The sequence below is a fragment of the Phyllobates terribilis genome, unplaced genomic scaffold (assembly GCF_046119375.1).
Source record: "Phyllobates terribilis strain yellow unplaced genomic scaffold, ASM4611937v1 Scaffold_3__8_contigs__length_932513732, whole genome shotgun sequence".
NCBI classification, from domain to species: Eukaryota; Metazoa; Chordata; class Amphibia; order Anura; family Dendrobatidae; genus Phyllobates; species Phyllobates terribilis.
Genome location: NW_027362763.1, coordinates 908,470,360 through 908,496,131, shown reverse-complemented (window position 1 = coordinate 908,496,131; position 25,772 = coordinate 908,470,360). Strand labels below are relative to the sequence as shown.

Here is a 25,772-nt window from a genome sequence, read left to right as displayed (position 1 = left end):
CGTTTTACTAGGTCACTTTGAACTCACGACAGGGGGTGAAAAAAGTTGATTCTTGGAAAGAGGGGGAGGTAAACAATAACACAAAAATGAAAATGTTCCCAGTCTGGAAGGGGTTAACCCTTTCACGACATATAAAATATATTTACGCCATGTTTCGTGTCCCTCTGCCTTTGATGTGGGCACAAATTCTGACCCCTCATCTTTCCCTGCGCATGACGGCTGATTTAATAAGCCATCATGTGCCTCTTAACAACCACAGGTGGAGCAGTCCTCCGCCCACGGCTGTTAACTTGTTAAATCCCGCAGTCAAACTTTGATTGTGTGATTTAACACTTGCAGACAGGAGTGCACGTCATTCTACTCTGGGGGCGCCGATACGTTATCATGATAGCCGAGGGGTCTGCTGATGACCCTGTGCCTGTTATTACAATCCTCCTGTGAAAACCACTCCATGGCCAGCATTCATAAGAAATGGCCATTTCTGCTATACATGCTGAAGCCCTGCTATGTATAGCACAAGCGATCGCATGACCGCAGCCTTGAGTCCCCTAAGGGGACTTTTATTTAAGGGAAAAAAACAAAAGCACCAGTTCAAATCACCCCCTTTTGCCCCATTGAAAACAAAACAATTAAAAAAATAAATAAAAATACACAAATTTGGTATCCCTGCGTTCAGAATTGTCCGAACTGTCAAAATATAAAATAAATTAATCCGATCAGTATTGATAAAAAAATCTAATTGCCAGAGTTAAATTATTTTGGTTATAGCAATATTGCAATAACATATAATAAGAGGCTCAAGGGCGCAAAAAATGAGCCCTCATACAGCCCTATATCCTGAAAAATGAAAATGCTACAGTCTTGGAAAATGGCGACAAAAGCAAACATTTTTTTTCTTTTTTACAAATTTCCTTTGTTTTTTTTTGTTTTTTTAACCACTTAAATAAAATAAACTTGTACATGTTTGGTATCTGCGTACTAGTACTGACCTGGGGAATCATAATGGCAGGTCAGTTTTACCATGGAGTGAGCATGGTGAATAAATAAAAACAATTGTGGAATTGCACTTTTTTTTTTTGCAATTTCTCAGCTCTTGGATTTTTTTCTCCAGTTTTCCAGTACACTATATGGTAAAATCATTGATGTCATTCAAAAAACAAGTCGTCACACGGCCATATTGACTGAAAAAAAAAGAATTATGGCTCTTGGAAGAGAGGGAGGAAAAGAAAACAGAAAATGGCTTGGGGGTGATGGGGTTAGTTTTTTTTTCAGTAGTCTACCTTGATAGTCACCCCAATATACATTGCGGCCATTCACATCAGTTTTTTTCTAGTGAACTGCAGTTCATTTGGTTTTATTTTTATTACAGGAGTTGACAAATGGATCTATGGTTAGGATATCTATTCCAGATGTTGCTACGTCTGAATTAGGTGAGTTTTAAGTGCCATGTACTGTAAAATTCCTTCATGTATAGAACCACAAAGCAAATTTATATATATTGGAGACGAGCAAATTCTCCATAAATTAGATTTATTCGCCACAGATCACAAGTACTGTAATGCCTCCCAATTGCTCTGAAATGGCGTGTGTAACTGAGGTCTCCTAGGACTGTACTGAATCTTTCTAATGCCCACACTGCCTTAATGTGAAAGTGATCTCAACCTGTATGGCTATGAGGAAACTGATGGTAAACGGTGCTAATTAACAGCATGTTTAATACCCTACAGCACTCAGACTTTTATACTCTTTAAAATGTGAACATGATCCAAAACCTATGGCTTTTTGGGGCAGATGCCTGCTCTGCCGGTGTATAGTAATGAAGACATGGCTTTTTTGACAAGTGCTGCACCAAAAATTATAGTAGCAGCAGGTTTGTTCAGAAAATGAAGAAGCAATAACTTGTTAATAGCCTTGCAAAAATGATTTTTTTGGAAGCTGTTTTTTTTTTTTAGCCTGTGCAGGTAGGGGTCCTAGCAGCTGTGCAGTGCCGCTATAGAACACTATCTATTAGCAGTATAGAATATGAGGAGTCTGGCTGTTTGGAGCCTGCACCGAGAGCCCCGGCAGAAGCAGTACTGTATAGATAAGATATGATGGCCAGGCAGGAGAGGCCCAGCTTTGTGGGGCATCAGCACTGATGGCAGCAGGACAGTAAAGAATAGGTCAGCAGTAGCATCTGCCTGTCCACTGCGTTCTAACCATTGGCATCAGCTGCAGGCGAATGAAAGTCAGCACTGATCCAAGTCTGATACACTTTGACAAATGTAAGATCTGGTCTGCTTAGACCTGACAAAATCTTCTGCTGCACTGAAAACCCCGGAGGCTGATCATGACAGTGTGCCCCTGGCAAATTTGACCCATTCTTGCCATTGTCCCAGTCTGCCTACTAAGCAGTCCATGGCATCGGGACTCGTGGTATTTGTCAGAGAAAGGACACAGTCCAGGTATGACTGATCCTGTTTTTTCAGGCAGTGTCTCTGCTGATGTGCTTCTTGTTGGTGCAGTGGCAAATAAACCATCTGTTCCAGCATGTAATATACTGTAATCCTTACTGTCTTGGTTGCTTACTGTAGCCGCAGCACTGGCACAAGCAGCAGGAGAGCTTGGCTTTCTGGGGAATGGAGTGGGGTCTTCTGGTAAATCATGCAGTTAACAAGCGTGTACTAAGCTAAAGCTTTGGTGAGCAGGGAACACAGCTTAATACGCCAATTTTGACCCCCTTGCAAAAGCCGGTAAATATGTATAGCGAGGGTCTAAAATCACGTATCTCTAATGGGCATCCCTTTGCTTGATGCTAATAATACAGCTATCAGCCCACAAGCAATCGACTATATAGCTTGGTATACTCACCAGCACTTTTTGCGCTGTGCTACGATGGTTACTTGTCACAGCTAGGGCAGCACCATCAATTTCTCACACGGACTGTACTCTTAGTTACCACAAGCTGGGACAAAGTCTATCCCATTGCAGAGTGGCAAATCAGGCGGTGTGCTGACAGACTGTTTGGTTTTTGCAAAGCCTGAAGGGCGTGCTTCTAGGTGAGAACTGATGAAATGGCCTGATAGATCTCATACATATATATACATATAATACAATAATCTGCTGTGGATATAAGGCATTTACACTCCCCTGTAAAAATGGCAGGTTTTAGTCATGTAAAAAAAATCATACCAAGAAGAATCACTTCAGAACTTTTTCACGTTTTGATGTCACATGAAATCTGTTTCCTGACCTCACTATTTGATATGGATAACTGTTGTTGCGATGGAGGAGGAGGGGGAGTAGTCGGAGTATGACAAGCAGCAGATGATGATGTTTATGATACCAGCCAGGTATTACTTCAGAATGTGGTCTGGCTACCCTGAATGATGAGTGCAAGGAGAAGGGGCAGGACAGCGGGAGCCTTCCTCATATTGCTGGTCAACTTGCTTTTCCCCCATGAGTAGGTGAACCCACTTCATGTGCTGACGGAGAGCCGTTGTTCCTAGTTTTAGCCTGGATGTCCATAGCTTATTTTCCTTTTGCAGAGCCTGCACAGCGACACTGCAAAATATTTTTTGGCCTGCAAATTGGGAAAAGAATATGTGAAACCATATTAACCAGAAATACAAATGCAACAGTGGGGGGAGGTGAATTGTTCAGGAATAGGTTTCTTAAGACACTGGTAGTTCATTGAGTTTGTAGGACACTGTTTACTTTCACTCTTTGGTCTGCTATTGAGTTGCTCAGGCATCTCATTCTCACACCTTGGTCAGCCACAGGTATTGCTCAATCTCACACCTTGATTGGCCACTTTTTACTTTGAACACATCGCTAATTTAATTAAACTGTGCTAATCCAAACTGCCATCTCAGGTGACCAAGACAAGATGATTTAAACTTGGGAAAATTGCACAAATAAATGTGTTTCACATACTGCTGTACTTGCTTTTTTTTCACTAAAAACGCAAAAGTGATACCTGTGTTTTTTTCAGCAGTTTTTTTTACTACCCATTGCTTTCAATGGATGGAAAACGCTGAAAGAAGTGACATTTTGCAAAATGCAGCTCTTTGACAAAAGTCAGGAAAAAAAAACCAAGGTGTGTGCATGAGATTTCGGAAGTCTTAGGCTATGTGCCCACGATGCAGAAATGAAGCAGAAAATTTCTGCATCATTTCTGCATCTCCCTGGCAGAAAAAACGCATGCAGATTGTGCATGCTTTTTTCCTGCATAATACATGCGGATTCACATGCGTTTCCGCATGCAGATTGACAAGCGCTTTCCAGGCGATAGCATCACTTGGAAAGTGCTTGACAACCAGGTCACACTATATAAATCCATGCAAACGGCATGGATTTATACAGTGTGAACCGTAAAAATGAAAACAAATAAAGCTATACTCATCCCCGAGGCCCCGGTGTGTGCAGCAGCGCTCGTTCCTGTCTGGTTCCCGGCTGCCGGCATATCGCGAGACACAGCGGTGAAGGGCCTGCGGTCACATGACTGTGACGTCACCGCAGGTCCTCAAGCGATGCCGGCATTCAGAGAGAAGACGCCGGACAGGTGAATATAAACTTTATTTGTTATTTTATTCTTTTTTTCACCGGTACAATGGTACCCAGGTCTGGATGAGAGTCTCCTCTCCTCCAGAACTGGGTACCATCCGCACATAGAGACGTATACAAGCCGCTTGTACAAATGTACAGTCGCGGTTTCTATGCGTTTCAATGCAAGTCAATGGCGGGAGTTCCGCTGCGCTTCCGCAAAATTAAATGACATGCTGCGGATTTTTGTACGCAGCATAAACGCTGCGGAAAAATCCGCAGCATGTGAATAGAACATGCGGAATCCCCTTGGGGACCATGGGGTGCGGATTACCTAGCGTTTCACAAGCGTTTCCGCTGCGGAAATTCCGCAGCATAAACGCTTGAAAAACGCTACGTGGGCACACAGCCTTATAGACTTTGCTGTGAAACGCAACTTAAAATTTGCATAAAAAGCGCACTAAAAACGCCACGTGTGAACAATATAGTGTATGAACTGTCCTGAGCTCATTGCTCCACTTCTCCCGATTCCCACTTCTAGATTTGCCCTGACTCAGAGCGCTACTACAACCTCGGCTGCCAGTGCCCCTACCATTCCTTCTGATGGAACCAGAGCTAGGTGTTTGAAACAAGTCCTCCATTTACTCAGCCCCATCTAATCAAAGTACAAACGTTGACTGTTTTTGTCGTCCAATACAGCAACTGTAATAAGTTGCTATTCTGAAATGTCTTGCTTGGCTCCCTGGAATGCTGTGGCTTTGGAGAGGAGATGGGTGTCATTGTCTGAACTGAAAGCGTGCAATGTAATAGACGAACTGTTAAGGCAGTAGAGGAGAAGGACTGTGCAGAACACTGACTCAAAGTGACACTGTCAATGTCAGCGGTCACATCATCCTGTTTTGATTGAGACAAGTGATGTGCCATTTTCATCCCATTTAATGTACACTTGCTGATGGCAAATGAGGCCAATTATACCTTGCTGCTGGTGCTCCTTCTTGTGGCTCCCACATTTTCTTTTACCAAACATTTCTTTCTTTAGTATAATTAATTTTTGTCACAGTTTTCAACCCCAATTATTCCCCCTTCCCAAAAAATGTCTGAATTTTAGTTCATTTTCCTTGGTATAGTTTTTAATATAATTATTCCCCATCCTTCCCAAAAAACATTGAAGAAAAACTCCGTATGGAAGCTTGTGATGTGCACACACTCTGATAGACACAGACTTTTTTTTTTATTTCTGCATGAAGAACGAAGAAAAGTGTAATTGACATGCAGCAGCTGCAAACTCCTCTGAATGACAACATGATCATTCCATCGAGGCTGCCAACTTTTCTCTTTATCTGCCCCTTACCCCTATCAGTTGAAGCTCTGTATTATTTACAGACAACTACACAAATCTTTTTCACTTCTGCAGTTGTAAAACATAGACTGTAGTATTTATACAATGTTTTATGACTTTCTCTCCAAAGCTAAGTTGTGACATCCTCTCACTATCCCTAAATGGTTGCTGCATTACCTGCTTCTGCTTTTATACAGGCTTTGATAGTCCCTCCTGATTGACTGTGCTATACCATATAATGTGTGTTTTTATATATTTTATATTTATTTCATATGATGTGATAGTAGCAAGGCATTATGGGGAAGCCTGCCTGGTTGCATTTGAGAATCTCTATTGGGCTTCTCTGGTCTATGCAATATTCTGAATTCTGTAAGATTCTTGACGATTTGCATGAACTGAATCGCAAATTGTTTGCCAAGTCCAGTGAATAAAGAAAAAAACAGCAGCATTTGAGAACTAAGCATGATTGCTCCACGAGCACCACCTTGACATAGGGAGTGCCGATCCATTTTTTAATTTTAGATTTAAACATACTATGGCTTGCAGCATCTTCGGACTTATTTCCATCGAATAAATTTGGGATTTCGTTGGTTGGCAATTGTAAAGGAAGCGGCCAGCAGCGGCTTTGTGTGTACAAGTGCATTCAGTGTGGCAGAATATTTTTCAGACAACCATTAATAACCTCAATGATAGCAGCCAAGTTGTGTAAGTGCGTGTATTTCCTCTCTTTGCGCTCATACTTGATACTGAATAAATCGAGATGTTGAAAAAAATTAAAACAATATTTTGTAAATTGTTTTATCATTACATCTATTAATTTTGTGATTTTCATAATTCCACAACTTTTTCCTTTCTGGGGTTACATTTTTAACGTTCAGTAGTGTGTATAGAAATATATATTTTATATACACACACTCTATTTTTTTTTCCCTCTACGCAGATGTATGATCTAAGCGGATACTATGGATTAAATGGCACATTTGAGTTTTGCAGTCCATATATGGATGCACAGACCGCCTATCACGGGTTTACCGCGACAGAGAGGAGCCACAAGACTGTGCCGTCTGATTTGTCCTACTTCACTGATTAGAAGCGCTTCACCTTCATATTAAACAGTGCAGGTTTCTTCTAGCAGTGCAGGGGTTAATTTGTTCAGTTAAGAGCTCCTGGAAGCCTTCCTGGCTGATGCACTCAGCTGTTTAGTGTTAACCACTCCCCTCTCCTATCTATACTGGACTCTGGCAAGCAGGCATTTCCACAGTTGGCTTCATGCTGCATGGTTCAAGAATTAGTTCAGTTGTGTTATTTGAGAATCCGTTTGGTGGATTTAGCTAAAGATTGTTGCTTGGTTTTGGTTGTGTGCAAATCCTCTTCTTCTCCTACTTTGGTTCCCACCTTCCTTCACTCCTGGTGTTTCCCTCGATTTGTGAGAGCATATTTGTATGTTTGGTATTTCCCTTTCTGTATTACTGTTAGTCTGGTTGGTGTATTACCATACACTACTACTCCCCTCTTCCATGGGTGGGGGGAGGGAACAGACTGTGGGCGGATTCAGAAGCTCCGCAAAATACGTGGCCCCAACGTCTTCACCGTTAGAAGTAATCCGGGTAACCGGGATAATTAGGGCGACTCTAGCGTTATGGACAGGGAAAGGAGCCCCGGGATGCCCGACAGCAGAGGCGTGACATTAACTCTGGCCGAAACCGTTTTTTCCGACTCATCATGGATCCTTTTGCTGTAGTTGCCTTATCAAAGCAGTAAATCAGCCTGGAGGTGGCAGATCTACACACTGTAGTTTTGCAGCACCCTAACCCATCAGGTTTGGGGATCGTGACTCCCAGGCAACCCATAGAGGAGCCCAAGATCGCTTTGCCTGACATGTTCTCTGGGGGGGCATGACAGGTTTGTTTTCAGGGAGGCCTGTAAGCTTTACTTTAAGTTGTGTCCTCACTCCTCAGGAACCGAGGAGCAACGGGTGGAGATAATAATCTCGCTCCTTCAGTCAGACCCCCAAGCATGGGCATTTTCTCTCCCGTCGGACTCTGTCTCTCTGGACGGTGGAGGAATTTTTTCTGCTGCTGAGTCTTATATATACGACAACCCCGACCGCCTCTCCCTGGCTGAGTCCAAGCTACGTCAGCTCAGCAGGGAGACAGGCCAGCGGAGGAGTATTTCTGAGTTCCAGGGGTGGTCCACAGACACTAAGTGGATTGACCCTGCGCTCCAAAGCCAGTTCTGTCAATGGCTATCTGTAAGGGTGAAAGATTCCTTTGCTTTGTATTAGACTCCGGTTTCCCTTGAGGGGGGCCTTGTCTCTGGCTATCCTGGTGGATCGCCGTCTTTGCCAGAGACATAAAGAGACACTCCAAATTGAAATGGGTCTGGGGTCAAGGGAACATGGGTCTGAGTAACCCATGCAGTTGGGTGGGGCGACTTGTTCTGTTGGTCAAACTGTAGTTCGGCAAAAATGGGGGGAGTGTGTTTTTTACTGTGGGGGGAAAGTCTCATTTTGTGGGTGCTTGTCCTTCCCTACCTGATCGTAAACAGCCGATGAAAAACTAATGAGCCCGGATTGCGTGGAGGTTAGCAACCCGGGTGTACATATCTCCTCCGTGGGAAGGTCACAATTTTTTCTACCGGCTGAGATCCATCTCTGCAAAAATAAGGTGGTCATTTCTGCCTTTATGGACAGTGGGGCGGGATTTAATTTGATTGACGCTAGGTTCGTCCAGGGCCTCAGCCACATACTGTCTAAACATATACCCATAATCGCCATTGACTCCACACCCTTGAGCCAGGGGTATTTTACTCAAGTTGCCCGAGGGTTACATCTACAGGTAGGGGCCATGCGCTCAATGTATTGACTGTTATGTGTTAGAGGGTCTGCCCTCTCCTGTGGTTCTTGGACTACCTTGGCTTACGCTGCACAACTCTGTGGTAGAGTGGCAGACTCGGGAGGTTAGTAAAGTAGAGTGAGTATTGCCAAGGACACTGCTTGGGTACACTGCTAGCCAGGGTAGGTATCGAATCTGTGCCTGAATATCTGTCTGACTTTGGGTATGTGTTCTTGGAGCAGTGGTGTTAAGAACTTCCTCCCCATCGTCCTTATGATGGCGACGTCAATCTTATTCCTGGGTCCAAGCTGCCAAAGAGCAGACTATATACACTGCTCAAAAAAATAAAGGGAATACTTAAACAGAATATTACTCCAAGTAAATCAAACGTCTGTGAAATCAAACTGTTCACTTAGGAAGCAACACTGATTGACAATCAATTTCACATGCTGTTGTGCAAATGGAATAGACAATAGATGGAAATTATTGGCAATTATCAAGACACACTCAATAAAGGAGTGTTTCTGCAGGTGGGGACCACAGACCACATCTCAGTACCAATGCTTTCTGGCTGATGTTTTGGTCACTTTTGAATGTTGGTTGTGCTTTCACACTCGTGGTAGCATGAGATGGACTCTACAACCCACAGAAGTTGCTCAGGTAGTGCAGCTCATCCAGGATGGCACATCAATGCGAGCTGTGGCAAGAAGGTTTGCTGTGTCTGTCAGCATAGTGTCCAGAGGCTGCAGGCGCTACAAGAAGACTGGCCAGTACACCAGGAGAGGTGGAGGGGGTCATAGGAGGTCAACAACCCAGCAGCAGGACCGCTACCTCCGCCTTTGTGCATGGAGGAGCACTGCCAGAGCCCTGCAAAATGACCTCCAGCAGGCCACAAATGTGCATGTGTCTGCACAAACGGTTAGAAACCGACTCCATGAGGGTGGTATGAGGGCCCGATGTCCACAGATGGGGGTTGTGCTCACAGCCCAACACCATGCAGGACGCTTGCCATTTGCCACAGAACACCAGGATTGGCAAAGTCGCCACTGGCGCCCTATGCTCTTCACAGATGAAAGCAGGTTCACACTGAGCACATGTGACAGATGTGACAGAGTCTGGAGACGGCTTGGAGAGCGATCTGCTGCCTGCAACATCCTTCAGCATGACCGGTTTAGCAGTGGGTCAGTAATGGTGTGGGGTGGCATTTCTTTGGAGGGCCACACAGCCCTCCAGAGGTCGCCTGACTGCCATTAGGTACCAAGATGAGATCCTCAGACCCCTTGTGAGACCATATGCTGGTGCGGTTGGCCCTGGGTTCCTCCTAATGCAGGACAATGCCAGACCTCATGTGGCTGGAGTGTGTCAGCAGTTCCTGCGAGATGAAGGCATTGAAGCTATGGACTGGCCCGCCCATTCCCCAGACCTGAATCCGATTGAGCACATCTGGAACATCATGTCTCGCTCCATCCACCAACGTCACGTTGCACCACAGACTGTCCAGGAGTTGGCGGATGCTTTAGTCCAGGTCTGGGAGAAGATCCCACAGGAGACCATCCGCAACCTCATCAGGAGCATGCCCAGGCGTTGTAGGGAGGTCATAAAGGCACGTGGAGGCCACACACAATACTGTTCCTCATTTTGACTTGTTTTAAGGACATTACATCAAAGTTGGATAAGCCTGTAGTGTGTTTTTCCACTTTAATTTTGGGGGTGACTCCAAATCCAGGCCTTCATTGGTTAATAAATTTGATTTCCATTGATGATTTTTGTGTGATTTTGTCGTCAGCACATTCAGCTTTGTACAGAACAAAGTATTCAATGAGAATATTTCATTCATTCAGATCTAGGATGTGTTATTTGAGTGTTCCCTTAATTTTTTTGAGCAGTGTAATATCTCTGGTCCAGAGAGGCAGGCCATGAAGGAGTATATCGCAGAAAGTCTGGCAAAGGGTCATATCATATCATATCCTCATCCCCCGTTGCTGAAGGGTTTTTCTCATCCCGGACCTCTTTAACCAGATCATAGGTGCAAAATGATTTTCTAAACTGGATTTCAGGGGAGCATATAATCTCATTCGTATCACAGGAGGATGAGTGGAAAACGGCCTTCAATACACCTGAGGGTCACTGAGAACCTTTTGATGCCATTTGGGTTGACTAATGCTCCTGCTGTTTTTCAGCACTTTGTAAATATTTTTAGTCACCTGGCAGGAAGATTTATTGTGATCTATCTTGATGACGTATTCATTTATTCGCCTGACCTCGAGCAACATCAGGTACATGTCAGGCAGGTCTTACAGATACTCAGAAACATTAAATTATTTGTCAAACCAGAGGAATGTATGTTCTCGGTTGAGGAGATCCCTTTTCTGGGCTAAGTTTTATCATCCACCGGTTGCCGCATGGATTCAGCGAAAGTCCAGACAGTACTGGATTGGGATCATCCTGAGGTCTTTAAAGGCATTACAAAGGTTTTTGGGTTTCGCCAACTGCTACTGTAAGTTCATCAAAAACTTTTCTTTAGTGGCCAAACCTCTGACTGATATGACCAGGAAAGGGACAGATTTTTCAAAATGGTACAGTCCGGCCAATGAAGCATTTGGTACCTTGGATTGTTTGGCATCCGCGCCTATTTTCATACAGCCTGACGTCACTCAGCCATTTATTGTAGAAGTTGATGCGTCTGAATGAAGTAGGGGCTGTATTGTTGCAGGGTGCATCTCCTGGTAAATGGCGTCCGTGTGTATATTTTTTCTAAGAAACTGTTATCCGCTAAGAGAAACTGACATTGGTAACAGGGAACTCTTGGCAATCAAGTGTGCCTTTGAAGAGTGGCATCATTTTATGAAGAGGGCAATTCATCCGGTCATGGTAATCACGGAACAGAAGAATCTTGTATATCTAGAATCTAACGCCTAGACAGGCAAGATGGGCGTTGTTCTCCACCAGATAATTATCTTTGTTTTCCTGGGGCTGGAAATAATTGCGACCCGGTTCCTATACTGCAAAAAAGGGTGATTATTGCGTCTTTATTCTCCGATCTTGAGAAGGACGTTTTAGAGGCTCAGGGGGGCCCCAGCTCCCTTTCCATTAGGTAAACTGTTTGTATCTGTGAATCTCAATTCTCCATCTAAACTTTTTAAATGAACATCACGATTCGGTCTTGGCTGGATATCCTGGTAGTAAAGCCACCACAGATCTCCTTACTCAATGTTTTTGGTGGTCAACGGTGCATCAGGATGTTGAAGAGTATGTTGCCGTCTGCAGTGTTTGTGTGTGTTCTAAGACCCGTCATACTTGTCCGCCTGGGTCTCTCCAACCATTGGCGATTCCCAGTAGACCTTGGACTTATTTTTCGGTAGATTTCATCACTGAACTACGCGTATTGGCAGGTAATACTGTAATTTTGGTGGTGGTGGACATATTCAGTAAGATGTCACATTTCATTGATCTACCTTCGTTACCCAAAGCCAATACCTTGGCACAAGTTTTCATCAGAGAGATCGTAAAATTACATGGGATTCCTACCGATATTGTTTCTGATCGGGGGGTGCAATTTATTTCCAAATTTTGGAAGGCGTTTTGCTCTCGTTTTAGGATCCATCTGTCATTTTCTTCAGCGTTTAATCCACAGTGTAATGGACAAACTAAGCATTTTAACCAGAATCTTGAGACTTACTGTATCTTAGTTGTTTTGTATCTGAGAATCAGGAGGATTGGAATACTTACCTCTAACTGAATTTGCGGTGAATAACAGTTGTCATGAGTCTACTTGGCAAGTCCTTGTTCTTCGGGGCATACAGGTTTCATCCGAAGTTCAGCTCTTTTAATAGAGATCGATCTTCAGGAATACCTGAAGAGGAACGATTTTCATCTTCTATTATGTCTGTATGGCAAGGGGTTCTTAATAATTTGAAGAAGATGAGGTCCAAATATAAGAGTGTGGCTGATTGGAGACGTTTGGTGGGTCTGGACCCGTGTTGGTGATTTGGTGTGGTTGTCCTCAAGGAACATTAAGTTGAAGGTGCCCTCTTGGAACCTGGGTTCCAGGTCCTTTATAAGATTGTGGCCATCGTCAATCCTGTAGCATTCAACCTTGCATTGCTGCGCACCTTTTAGGATTCATAATGTGTTTCACTGGTCTCTACTCAAAAAATACATTGCGTCCTCTGTACCACTACTGCTATCTCCACTTATTGTTGATTGTAATTTGGAATTTCAGATTGCTAAGATCGTTGATTCTCGCTTCGTTCGGCTATCTCTTCAATATCTGATACTGATACACTGGAAGTGTTACGGTCCTGAAGAGAGGATGTGGGTACCTGCATCTGACGTCCATGCGGTCAGGTTGTTCCTGTCTTTTCACATGGCACACCCTGATAAACCCGGCCCTGAGGTCTCTCATAGAAGGCAGGTATGGTCACGGGTTTACCAGGACCGAGAGGAACTAGAAGACCGCGCCGTCTGATTTCTCCTTCTACTACACTGATTAGAAGCACTTCACCTTCATATTAAATATTGCAGGTTTCTTCTAGCAGTGCAGGGGTTAATCTGTTTAGTTGAGAGCTCCTGAAAGCCTTCTTGGCTGATGCTCTCAGTTGTTCAGTGTTAACCACTCTCCTCTCCTATGTATACTGGACTCTGGCAAGGAGGAATTGCCAGAGTTACCTTCAAGCTGCATAGTTCAAGAGTTGGTGGAGTTTTGTTTTTTGAGAAGGTGTTTGGTGGACTTGGCTAAAGACTGTTGCTTGGTTTTGTACAAATCCTCTCCTTCTCCTAGTTTTGGTTTTCCATTTCCTTCACTCCTGGTGTTTCTCTCTGTGAGAGCAGATTTGTATGATTGGTATTTTCCTTTATCCCTGTACGTATTATCTTGAATGTCTGGTTGGTGTATTACCATACACTACTACTTCCCTCTTCCCTGGGTGGGAGGAGGGAACAGACTGAGGGTGGATTCAGGAGCTCAGCAAGGTACATGGCCCCAGCGTCTTCACAACTAGAAGGAAACCGGGGAACAGGGATAGCCAGGGTGCCCCTAGCGTTAGGGACAGAGAAGGAGCCTTGGGATACCCGACAACAGAGGTTGTGACGCTGCCAGCTTGTCTTTTGACTTTAACTTGATGGAGTCTTATATGACCAAACACAGATGTGTGACTCAGGCCTAAGTCTTACTTGGTAAAATGCATAAAAAATGCTATTCTGGCTTTAAAAAACTTGCTCTTTATTGATGGAATTTGCATTTCTTCTACTGCAGCTGTAAATTGTCTTTTTACATCATCTTTTTTTATTTTTTTTTGCAGTAAAAAAATGTCTTCAAGCTATTAAATACATCTTGCCAAAAAAAGTAGCTGTACAGATGCTTGTGAAATGGTATAACTGCCACAATGCACCAGGAGGCCCCAGTAATCACTCTGAATGGAATCTGTTTGTTACCTGCCTCATGAATATGATGGGCTATAACACTGACAAACTGCCCTGGACTCACAATGTAAGTGTGTGCATGAGATTGAATGATGCGCAAAACCTATAGACATTGTCCAATACTGCACAGTGTTATTCTTGTGGGTTTTAGCCTCTTCCTTCCGTTAAGTCATAGTAATCATCCTAGTTGATATAGAATATAGCAATGTTTATTTATCAACACCTATATTACTAGGTAAAGGGGTTTACCAGCTATAGAAAAAATGAAAACAATATCTTTATACATACCTAAATACAAATCGCATTTGTTTTGTCTAGCTACATATTCACTATAGTGCATTAAAATAACCGTTGTTCTTTCACACTGTTCTATGTTAATAGTACAGGTGTCTGTAAGCATGTGCAATAGTAAACTTTGCTTCTGTGACCTGGAGAGAAACCTATACCACGTATTGTCTATCTCCTAGATTCAGCAGCTTCTTAACATTCAAAGCAGATAGCAGTGTGAGCAGTCTCTTCTTACCTCAGCACGTCTAGTATCTCCAGTATTAGACAGGGTGGACAGCAATGTGAGCAGCCTTCTCTTACCTCATCATCACCTCTGGTATGTCCAGTATTAGATTAGATAGACAGGGTGGACAGCAGTTTGAGCAGCCTTGTCTTACTACATCGCCCCTGGTATGTCCATCCTGTATTAGATCAGAAACAGGGTGGACAGCTGTGTGAGCAGCCTTGTCTTACCTCATCACCCCAGGTATCTCCAGTATTAGATCAGATTTACAATGTGGACAGCTGTGTGAGCAGCCTCTTCTTACCTTAGCATCCCAGGTATCTCCTTTATTAGATCAGAATATTCACTTGAAACTAATCTTACTATACATAAAGGGAAGTGGCAGAGCTACCTACTGCACATGCCCACAGACACATATCCTTTGAACATTTTAAGACCTTCTCTTGTCCGTGTAAGGCAGTGGCCATATTAATGTATCTTAGTAGTTAACTACCTATACAAAATGAATGGGGCTTGGTAATAAAAGTATTTAGGAATTTATTCATAATGACATTTTCTTTTTTTTTTTCTTTTATCTTTTTCGATTACTCGAGAACTTCTTTAAGGAAGAGATGAGTGTGAAGGATGCATTGAAGGAGGAAGGGGGCGTAGTTTGGTTATGCATTTGGCAGCGTAAAAGGAGGTGGTCTGCTTCAGTCCAACTTAACAAGTTGGTAGTTGATAGTTTGATCAGTATTTGTAAGCTAAAACCAGGAGTTGACCAACTACTGCACTTCTCCATTTTTTTAATCCACTTTTGTTTTTGGATTGCAAATACGGAGCATGATCTGCAATGTGGACATGTCTTTAGGCATTCAAGGCGTTTAATCGTAGTGGAGTTGTCCAAACCATATTAGATTGGTGTTTATTTGCAGGATTTTATTGAATATTCAATCATTGTTTTATTTTTCAGCTTGATTTTGAAAACTTATTGTCTCCAGTAATTGCTCCTAAGAAGGCCCGACCATCAGAAACTGGATGTGACGAGGTAAAACATATTCTGTAAGGCTGCATTTACACAACCAGGTTACGTTTGTATATTCTTGTCCTGATGAGGAAGAAAACCCCTCAGAGGAAGAAAGAAAATGTAATCATTCTAATAACTGAGTTAAGGGTCAACATACCAATACACTTTTGTGATTTTTGAGTTTTCGGACTTCCACAAGTATACTTTCTTAAGCTACCATCAGAGATCTTTATTTAATGAAAATATGGATCATTGAATTCTAAGTGTTGTACAGTTGACTATAAACTTTTTGATGTGCTAAACATAAGTTTTTCTTAGAATTTCTCATGCATTAACTTGTTTGTATGCATCTCTAGGATTGGGAGTACCTGATAAATTCAGATTATCACCGAAATGTTGAGTTTCATGTGCTGGCAAAAGCTTTGCAGCTGGATCCTGTGGAAGTGTCTGCTTTTAAAGAAGATATCCAGCAAGTTTTTAGTCTGGACACCACTGCTCTTCTCTTCAGTTACATCCCATCCATATTCTATGTGCTTCATCTGACCTACGAAGAGCTTAAACTGAACACATTAATGAGAGAAGGAATTCGTTCCCTGGTCACCTTGCTCCTGCAGCTGGCAAGGTGCTTAGTAATAGATAATGCATACAAGACCTTAACATTGTATAAATTTGTGCAAAAACCTTTTTAGAGAGGTTGTCTGGGCAAAATTAAAATTTTTCTATTGGCTTGGTAAGTTAAAAAAAACAACAACAAAAAGCCATACTCGCCTACCAGTTTTTTACCTAGATGCAGCACAGCCTGCTGCGTAGTCTGCATTTATGCCGGCTGAATGTTGTTACTGTTCAAATTGGCTGCAGGACCAATGGTCCTGTGTTTGGCTACCGTGGTTGGGTGAGTTACGCAGCGTGTCATCTGTGACTTCACGGGTGATGCACTCCGGATGTCAACTGACTGTGGCGGCCAATCACAGGCCACAGGAGTTGTTCTGCTGCTTGAACAGTGAAGTCTCCCTTCCAGCGTAAAGGCAGACCATGGAACGGCCCGCGCTAGATTCAACTAAGTGCTGGTCGATGAGTATCGCGTTGTTTATTATTTAGCGTATCAAGCCCCTGTAAACATTTTTGTTTTGACCGAACATCCCCTTTAAGACTGCTGATTCGTTTGAAACTCCTGGATTGATCCCGTACCTATTAGTATTCTCTGCTAAATCATTCAAAACACAATGGGGCATATATATCATAATTATCAGTACTGTCATACTATTAGTGCAAAGATTATCGTGAGCAAATAAATGTTCCTTGGACTTCTTGTTTCATGGTAAGCCAGCAATGTAAACCGTGTCGATCACCCGATGAAACAGGACTGAAACTTATTACAGATTGTTCAGTGCTCTTGGTTTTGTGAAGTCTGTGTGTGTAAGCAGACTTCCAAGTACTGCCAATTTATATTAACCAATGGGCCGTTATCGCTGGTCGATTGTGTACGTGGATCCTTAGATAAGATAGTCTTAAAATGCACCAAATTTATCGCAGGCTGTTTGATAGACTAGACTATCTAAGAATGAACCAGATTATAGTTTACACCACCTATTAGTTGGCTTAATTTATGAGAAATTAATGCCAAGGTTTTGGTTCATTTTTGATGCACTGAGTCACATTAATGACATGCCCTCTTTTAAGCTAAGTCATTCCTTCTTGTCACACAAAACGCAAGTGTGTCTAAAACACTTAATAAATGTGGTTAAATTCATGAAAAAAGTTTAGGCACAATTTTTGGTGCATTTGGTGGTAATCTCCCTGCTTCCGTGTTTAGCTATTGTAGTTAAATTATTGATATGGCGTCCACTGGTGTTTTTTTTTTTTTTTTTTGCTTCCCTCACCAAATTTCCACCTAATGTGTCACAAATGCTAAGTGGATCACTTATGGCATAAACACCTATGTTTATGCCATAAAAGACTTAATAATAGGCAGGACGTAGCTTCTCTTTCATTAAAGAAATAGAAATAATTAGATGAATAAAACAAATTTGTTTGTAAATAGGTTGCAAGATACTTTTAACCCCTTGTTGCATATAGATTTAATGTACATCTATGCCGTGGTCCGGTGGTCCGTATGTGTAGAGCAGACTCAGAAATTGAGCCCACTCCACGAGCTACAGATGCCGACTACTGGCAACTTCTGATGTTAATTTAAATGTTGCTGTCGATCATGACAGCGGCATTTAAATGGAGCGATTGCTGATGGAAAAGCATACAGGTTCCCAGCAGCACTCAGAATGCGATCGCAAGTTCTTAGGTTCAAATATGAATAAAAATAAAACTGAAAAAGTTCCAGACATGGTGCACAGTAGTGTGAGCAGCCTCTTCTTTCCTCAGCACCTTTAGTATCTCCAGTATTAGATCAGATATGGCGGACAACAGTGTGAGCAGCCTCTTCTTATCTCAGCACCCTTGGTATCTCCAGTATTAGGTCAGAATATCCAAAAGAAACATATCTTGCTACACCTGAAAGGAGGAGGTGTAGCTTTTTACTGCACATGCTCAGACACCTGAGCATATTGGCATTCTGGAGCAGTTTTCTGTCAGTGTAACAAGACAGGCCATTTTAATTCTATGGTGATTACCTCCATAGACAAAACAAGTGTGATTTGCTAACTGACCGTATATGAGTTTATTTTTAATGCCATTATTTTTAAATACAATATTAGCCATTTAACTGAGTGTGTGCATCATACTAGATTGGAGACTACAAGCTGCTTCACATTTTATTTATATATCTGATTATTTGTTTTCATAGGGATTTGAACTTGCCCACTTATATCGACTTTTACTTCAGAGACTATCCAGCTCTTCTCAGGAACTCCGGGCAGACGTATTGCATGGAACCAAGTATGTTTTATACTTTACCAAGTGCTTATTGAATTTTAAGGCTGGCCTCTCCAGTGAGGCACCGCTTAGCTGTTGGTGAGTTTGAAACCTCAGCCACACAAAAGAAAAACGAAATTAGACTGTGGGTCTTGCTGCAGTGTGCATTTATTTTGATCCGGCAAGGAGTCAAAAACAGATCTAGTCCAACGTTTCGAGCAGGAACGGTCTTTGTCAAGGACATCTGTTGCGTGTGCAGGTAAGCAGAAATCTAGTAGAGCAATAACGTAAAACGTAAGATCTCTTTCATGGCAAGGAGGGAACGGCTTACACCCTGCTTGCTGAATTTCCTGAATCCTGGCTCCTGCTCCACACAGGTCCTCCTTGACATGAAAGATCTTACGTTTTACGTTATTGCTCTACTAGATTTCTGCTTACCTGTACCCGCAACAGATGTCCTTGACCAAGACTGTTCCTGGTCGAAACGTCGGACAAGATCTGTTTTTGACTCCTTGCCGGATCAAAATAAATTTACACTGCAGCAAAACCCACGGTCTCATTTCATTTTCTTTTGTGGTGCTGAGGTTCCAGCTTCTATAAGTTTGGACCACGAGTCCTTTCCTCAAGTACTCAATTGTTTCAAAGGGACAGTGTGCCGATTTTTCTCCTTCTAATCTTAGCTGTTGGTGAGCACAGCTGGAGAGTTTTTATGGAAGTGATTTATAAGTTGCTCAGTCCTTTCAACTGCTAAAACAATCTTTAGTTTAATAACATCATTGACTCATTTTTTCCGTATTTTGTTGTTCTGGGTTCAGAAGACAAGACAAGAAAAGAAAAATTGGGTGATGTTTTAAATTTCACTTCCACTATATGAATCCTCTTTTTGTCTGGGGAGGCCCAGGTATTATGTTAGTCAGTATGGTGAGCACTGAGCAGGAAAAGTTAGCAAAACTCTGCTTTAACACCTTCCTGACGTAGAACATAATATTTTTATTTGTCAGATACCCAAGTGTGGAGTAAGTTCAAGAGCAGAGTCCGCTCCATATCGCCATACCAAACAGATGCCGGCAGTATTACACAGACAGCATCTGCCTGTAACAGTGACCAGAGCTAGCTACGATTGCTGCTGTTTATTTATTTAGATGCTGCTGTCAATCACACCGCAATCTTGGGGTGCCAAGTGTTGTAATTACCTGCTACCCTCATTCTCCCTTGAAGTCCAGCTTGTGGTGTGCTTTGTAGGAAAACGTAACTTACTCTATAATACTGCATTATAACCATATGGAAGCGATCAACCATAGCTTCAAACCCACTTATTAGGCTAAAAAAGTAAAAACCAAATAAAGTTTGAAAAAATAAAAGTTAACAAATTATATAAATTGGAATCTTCCCCCTATTCTGTTCCCTGGCCTGGTGTTAAGAAGGTCAGGAAAGAAGCCACTTCTCTCCAAGAAAAACATCAAGGGCCAAGTAATATTCTGCAGGAGGTACAGGAATTGTACTGCAGATTATTGGGGCAAAGTTCTTTTTTCTGATGAAGCCTAGAAGAATTTTTGCCTGGAGACGAAAAGGAGAGCGCTACCATAAGCTCTGTGTTGTGCCAACAGTAAAGCATCCTGTATGGTTGCTTTTCATCCATCGAGTGGGCTCACTCACAAATTTACCTAAGAAGTTTGCCATGAATAAAGAATAGTATTTAAATATTCTTCAAGAGCAAATTCTCCCAACAATCCAGGATAAATTTAGGGATGAACAATACTTTTTTCCAACATGATGGAGCATCATGTCACAAGACCAAAGTGACAACTAAGTGGCTCGGTCAACCAAACATTGACAGTTTGCCAGGAAACTCTCCAGATCTCGCCCGGAGCACCGACATATCCCTCCGGGAGGCACCCTTGCCCATGTTATCAGTACCCCTCTGGTCCCATTAGCATATGTCCATTTGAGCTAAGTAAACCTTGATAAAGACCTTCATAGGTCGAAACGTCGGTTAACAATGTTTTTTTGGACAAAGAATGCTTTGTGATATATGACCAATATACTCTCATTAAAGAAAGGGATTGTATTTTTGAGTAAATAAACTAATTTTTGCTGTACCTCCAGAATTCTATGAATTTTTTCATATCCATATTGGTGTGCCGAGTTTCTCTCTATATATTAGATTTCTCTTTACCTCTGAGCACCCACTCCACAGTGAGCGACCCCTCATTCAAATTATAATGGGTTGTTCTCAGTCAGGATTTGGCCCAGAAGCGGTTATCAGGCATGTCTGGGTGAATGGCAGCATTATTAAATAAAATATTCACGTTTTGATATGGCTCTAATTGCACTGACCTGTGGATTCATGCTGAGGAAAAAAAAATTAGCGGAATTGTTTTTTTTCCTTCACCGCATTTGGAATTTTTTTCCCCCATTTTTCATGACATAATATAGTGCAGTGAATGGTGTCATACCGCTATATTGACTACAAATATATACATGGTGAGAATTTCTGATGACAAATAAGACAGTGTAGTTATTATATTCAAGTTGTTTTTTAATTCTTCACAACATGCCACTTAATAGTACACCCAGATCAGGTCTGCATGTGTGAACCAGACTCAGGAGAATAGCCCTCACCATATCACGCACAGGCAGACTGTGTTACACAGCCAGCATCTGCCTAGAACAGCAGCAAGCAGAGCGAGCTTTGATCGCTACATATTCAATCATTTAAATTCAGCTTTTTATCCAACATTTGCAATGCTGATACCAGTGATTGCTGGTGTACATGATCGCAAGGTGCTGATGGGTTGTAATGGCAGCTGTGGGCCTGGTGAAGGTCCTTTGCAGCTATGTTGTTTCTTCTATGAAGCCCAGCCCATGAAATCTGATTTTTTTAAATTTTTTTTTGAGTACCATTATTATCAATATGATGAAAGATCCACTGAGTAGATGTCGTCACCACTTCAGGTACAGTGGTCTGTAGATACAAAAAAAGTGGTGGTGACGTTCCCTTCCTATCGGTACCATACGGACTGTATACACTACCTTGTGAACGCTGCTGGCCGGGGCCCCATAGCATGGAGAAGTTTTTCCTCCACAAATCCAGGATGCACTTTATCTAATATTTCAAGTGGGATTGCATTTACTTGCCATGTCCACAGGACAACTACTACAGATCTTTCATCATATGGACACACGCTGCACTTTTATAACATACAGTGAGGGTAATTTACTTATTACCTCTCACCTTAGTATGCTATTTATATTTTGTTCTATTTAGCACCTTATTTTTATTATTTAATCTGCGATACAGCCGTCCTTTTCCTACCAGATACTTTTAACATTTTCAATTATTGGTAGCAGTTTAGTCACATTGCTGCTTTTATGTAGTTGTCTTTTGATGTATGACATTGCCTATTAAGCAGTTGTCTTCATTATACTGATAGTGCAGAGATTCATTGCAGGCTTTATACTGGTCGTTGTTAAATCATGGTTCTGTGCGCCCTATAGTAGTCTATCTCCAGCAGTGAGCAGTGTGTCAGCAGTGTATCCCTGTGGTATACATACAGATAGGAGAAAGAGCTGGCTCTAAATGCAACCCGTGCGGCTAGTCCCCACCAGCCCGTCAGTTCCCAGAGCCTGGAAGTGAAGGTGAATCTGACTGACATCAGAGGAAGCAGGAGATTCCTAGGAGATGTAAAGTAGTGGCCAATACCATATATTTACCACCATTCTACTCATTGGGGTATCTAGATCGCTGTTACAATATTGTATACATAAGCAATAATATGCTTCTAATCTTTTTATTTTGTCGTTTCAGCTCAGATCGGTTTCATGAATTATCCATCATTTTTTACTTCTGATCCACCAAGTATCTATCAATGGCTGAGCTCTTGTCTAAAGGGAGAAAAGCTGCTAGCTTTCCCTTACCTTCCTGGGATATGTGAGAGAAGCAAGCTTGTAGCACTGGTAAAAATGAGTTGACGGGTTTGCCTGAGATCGCATGTCCAATGTTTAACATTTATCAAATGTGAAGATTGCAGTGATTCCTGGCTTCTCGGCTTGCCTCCAATCTGTGAATGACGAGCCTCCTCGTAGGCAGAGCAGCCGGGGAATCACAGGCAGGGAGGAGAAGGCCCAGTGTACAGTCCAGCCCCTGTGCACCGAAAACGTCTGAAGAACAACAAAGCAGATTTCTTCACCACATGTATCCATCTAGTCTGTGTTACAGCGCCATTACAGCTATGCCTTTCCTTTGCATTACAAAATTGTGCTGAAAAGCTCTTTTTAAGATTTAGTTCATGCCTTCTCATTATTATTATTGTGTCCATAGTGGCTTAATGTTAAAAAGCCTAGTGTTCTTAATTTCTCACTGTAGTGTACTATGTTGTTTCTTTAATACTCTGCTTTCTTTCAACTTATTTGTTGTAGAGTTTTGCTCAGTATATTCTTGGAGATGAGACTGCTGTTTCAAACGGAACATCGAAGTACTTATCCAAAATAACAGCAGGTAAAGTGAGCATACATGTATGAACGGTGGTTTGGTAAAGGAGGGAGTCTGACTATGCAGATGCCCCCTGTGGCCAAAGGTTTAGTCCATCTGTTCAAGCAAATGTAAACTGCACTCATTCACTTCTACGTGTGGGCACGACTTTTGGCCACACTGTTGTTCCCTACCGCAATGGTAGTAGCCACATGTAATCCAAATGTAATTAGACCAATTTGTTTTTCAGGACAGAGAAAACAGCAGCTGGAGGACGACAGAAGGTGGGAACATAAAACATTGTTACTAAAGTAACAATGAGGACGCTCACTAATTTTGTGTTTTGTATTCCACTGTAGGTGTAGCTTAAAGCCCCCTCCAACTGTATCAAGTCTTGCTGAAAAGCTGGTGGTGTGGATGACTAACATAGGTGAGCAACGCTACACTAGTCAGCACACGCATATGTGATAAACTTTTAAATTGTAAATTTGTACAATTAACCACATTGGCTGAATGATAGCTTTCATTTTAGGAGGTTGGCAATTTCTGAACTAGGATCAATGCTTGGCTAGTCTCAATATGTGATGTATGACAGCCTGCTTAGCAAGGATTGCTCTTGTATGTTTATAGAAATAAACTACAACCTATGTCTGTGGCATGGCCAGGAGAGAGGTGCCTAGTCCAAGAGGTGCCACCCTGCCGGACTCTCCGCCTGCCCCCCAGCTAGGCTGAAGGCTTTCTCTGTATGTGTGGATTGGGTGAGACCTGTCAGTCTAGCTAAGCGAGCAGGGAGATTACCCCCATCTCTGGCCCGGCTTTCAGCTATGTTTTTCTCTGCAGCACCACAACATTTCTCAGAAAAACATCGATGTCTGTAATGCAGAAGCTCTTATGTATGCTGCCTGTGGATCGGGAAGCATGAATCGTGTGCCAAGTTTTTTTTTCAAGCTAAATTATAAATTCAAGGAAATAATGCACCTTATACCGATACATTCAGGCCCAGAAATATTTGGCAGTGACCGAATCTTAGTGATTTGGGCTTTGTATACCAATATTTTTTATTTACAATTAAACAACTGAGATACCATTTCATTAAAGGGGTTAAACAAAATATCCTGTGAAATGTTTAAGAATTGCAACCATTTTTCTACAAAGCCTCCGCATTTCAGGGGCTCAGAAGTAATTGGACAAATTAACTTTACCATAAATAAAAAGTTCATTTTTAACACTTTGCTTCCAAAGTATTCTCTACAATGACTGCCTGAAGTCTGGAAGTCAAGGACATCATCAAACACTGTTTTTCCATCTTTGTGATGCTTTGCCAGACCTTTACTGCAGCTGATTTCAGTTGTTGCTTGTTTGTGGGTCTTTCTGCCTTAAAGGGGTTTTCCCACGAACAAAGTTAATGTAAAAGTTTATTTTAATCAATCTATCTTGGAATAATAATGATTTCCACAATTGGATGTTTTTTTTTTTTTTTTTTTTTTTTTTAAATGTTCCTGTGCTGAGATAATCTTATAAATGTGCCCCTGCTGTGTACTGTGTAATGGCTGTGTCTGACCGTACAGGAACATGGTCTGATCATGCCACATCTCCTGGGCAGGGGAGGAAGCAAAAGAGAGGATACAGATGGCACAGTAGGGGATCACAGCTGGTTCTTTTTGTGAGGTAAAGCTTTTCCCTGCCTGTTTTTAAAAAATGTTTTACTGCAAATAAAGAATTATTTGTGATCCCCCTGCTGTAATGTCTGTATACTCTTTTGCTTCCCTCCCTGCCCAGGAGCTGTGGTATGATCAGACCATGTTCCTGTACGGTCAGACACAGCCATTACACAGCACACAGCAGGGGCACATTTATAAGATTATCTCAGTACAGGAACATTTTATTTAAACACATCTAATAGTGGAAGCTGTTATTATTCCAAAATAAACTGATTAAAATGAACTTTTGCTCATGGGACAGCCCCTTTAAATGCCCCCGGTCATTGACAGTGGCATTTAAGGGTGTGCTGCTGTTATTTGCAAATGCCCACTGTTGTAAGCCTGTTGTAAGTGAACTGGGCTCAGGCCCTGAACAAGCTCTATACAACCAAACCCAACAAAGGAAGTACTGGTACGTCCTGTCAGTAAGGGATAAAGGAAAAGATTAAGAAGTTTTTTTACTACAAGATAAATGGAGTATGTATAGCGCAGTACTGTGTAATACTAAAAAAAAGTGAAGCAGGACTTGGGGGTGAGTGGTGGAAAAAGAAAGCGGTGCACAATCAGCAATGACATTTTACGTGACCATCAACTAGTTACATGGACATGCTTCTCACTGCCTCAAAAGGCCTGAGTAGATGGAGCTTGACTGATATTCTCTGCTTGGTGCACTTTCAATCCTAGTGTCATGTAACACCCCTTCGGATCCTGTACTAGGCACAACATCGTATATTAGTTTTCACAGAGTCCTCTAGTGAAGAGGTAATCTTTGACTTAAGCATGTAAAATGCATGCTCGATGGGGTTGAGATCTGCTAATTGACTCGGCCACTGATGTTTCATAGAGGATGTGCTTTGGAACATGAGCCGTTCCTAGTAGAGCTGAACGAACCCGAACTGTAAAGCTCGGGGTTTGTACCGGACACCTAGTGTTTAGTGCTGAAGTCCGACATGGACTTCTAACGGAAGTCCATTTTAATGTTCGGAGTTGGAGTTCCAGGCGAAGTCTAGAGAATGTGGGAGAGAAGGAGAGCCAAAGTTTGGGTCCACATTGACTTTTGTGGAGTTCGAGTAGAGTTCTGGTACCCGAACCAAACTTTGG

General features: G+C 42.2%; 1 protein-coding gene across 2 annotated transcripts in view; it reads left to right on the top strand.

Moving 5' to 3' along the window:
• The window catches only part of ANAPC1 (anaphase promoting complex subunit 1), a 186,128-nt gene that overhangs the window by 59,574 nt on the left and 100,782 nt on the right, over positions 1 to 25,772 (top strand). For both annotated transcript variants that reach the window (XM_073672779.1, XM_073672780.1), the window contains exons 15-23: positions 1,370 to 1,430; positions 13,998 to 14,185; positions 15,582 to 15,656; positions 15,992 to 16,257; positions 18,433 to 18,524; positions 22,309 to 22,457; positions 22,920 to 22,998; positions 23,222 to 23,255; positions 23,331 to 23,401. In XM_073672779.1, coding sequence (XP_073528880.1) covers positions 1,370 to 1,430; positions 13,998 to 14,185; positions 15,582 to 15,656; positions 15,992 to 16,257; positions 18,433 to 18,524; positions 22,309 to 22,457; positions 22,920 to 22,998; positions 23,222 to 23,255; positions 23,331 to 23,401 — 1,015 coding nt within the window. The remainder of the gene's footprint in view (positions 1 to 1,369; positions 1,431 to 13,997; positions 14,186 to 15,581; positions 15,657 to 15,991; positions 16,258 to 18,432; positions 18,525 to 22,308; positions 22,458 to 22,919; positions 22,999 to 23,221; positions 23,256 to 23,330; positions 23,402 to 25,772) is intronic.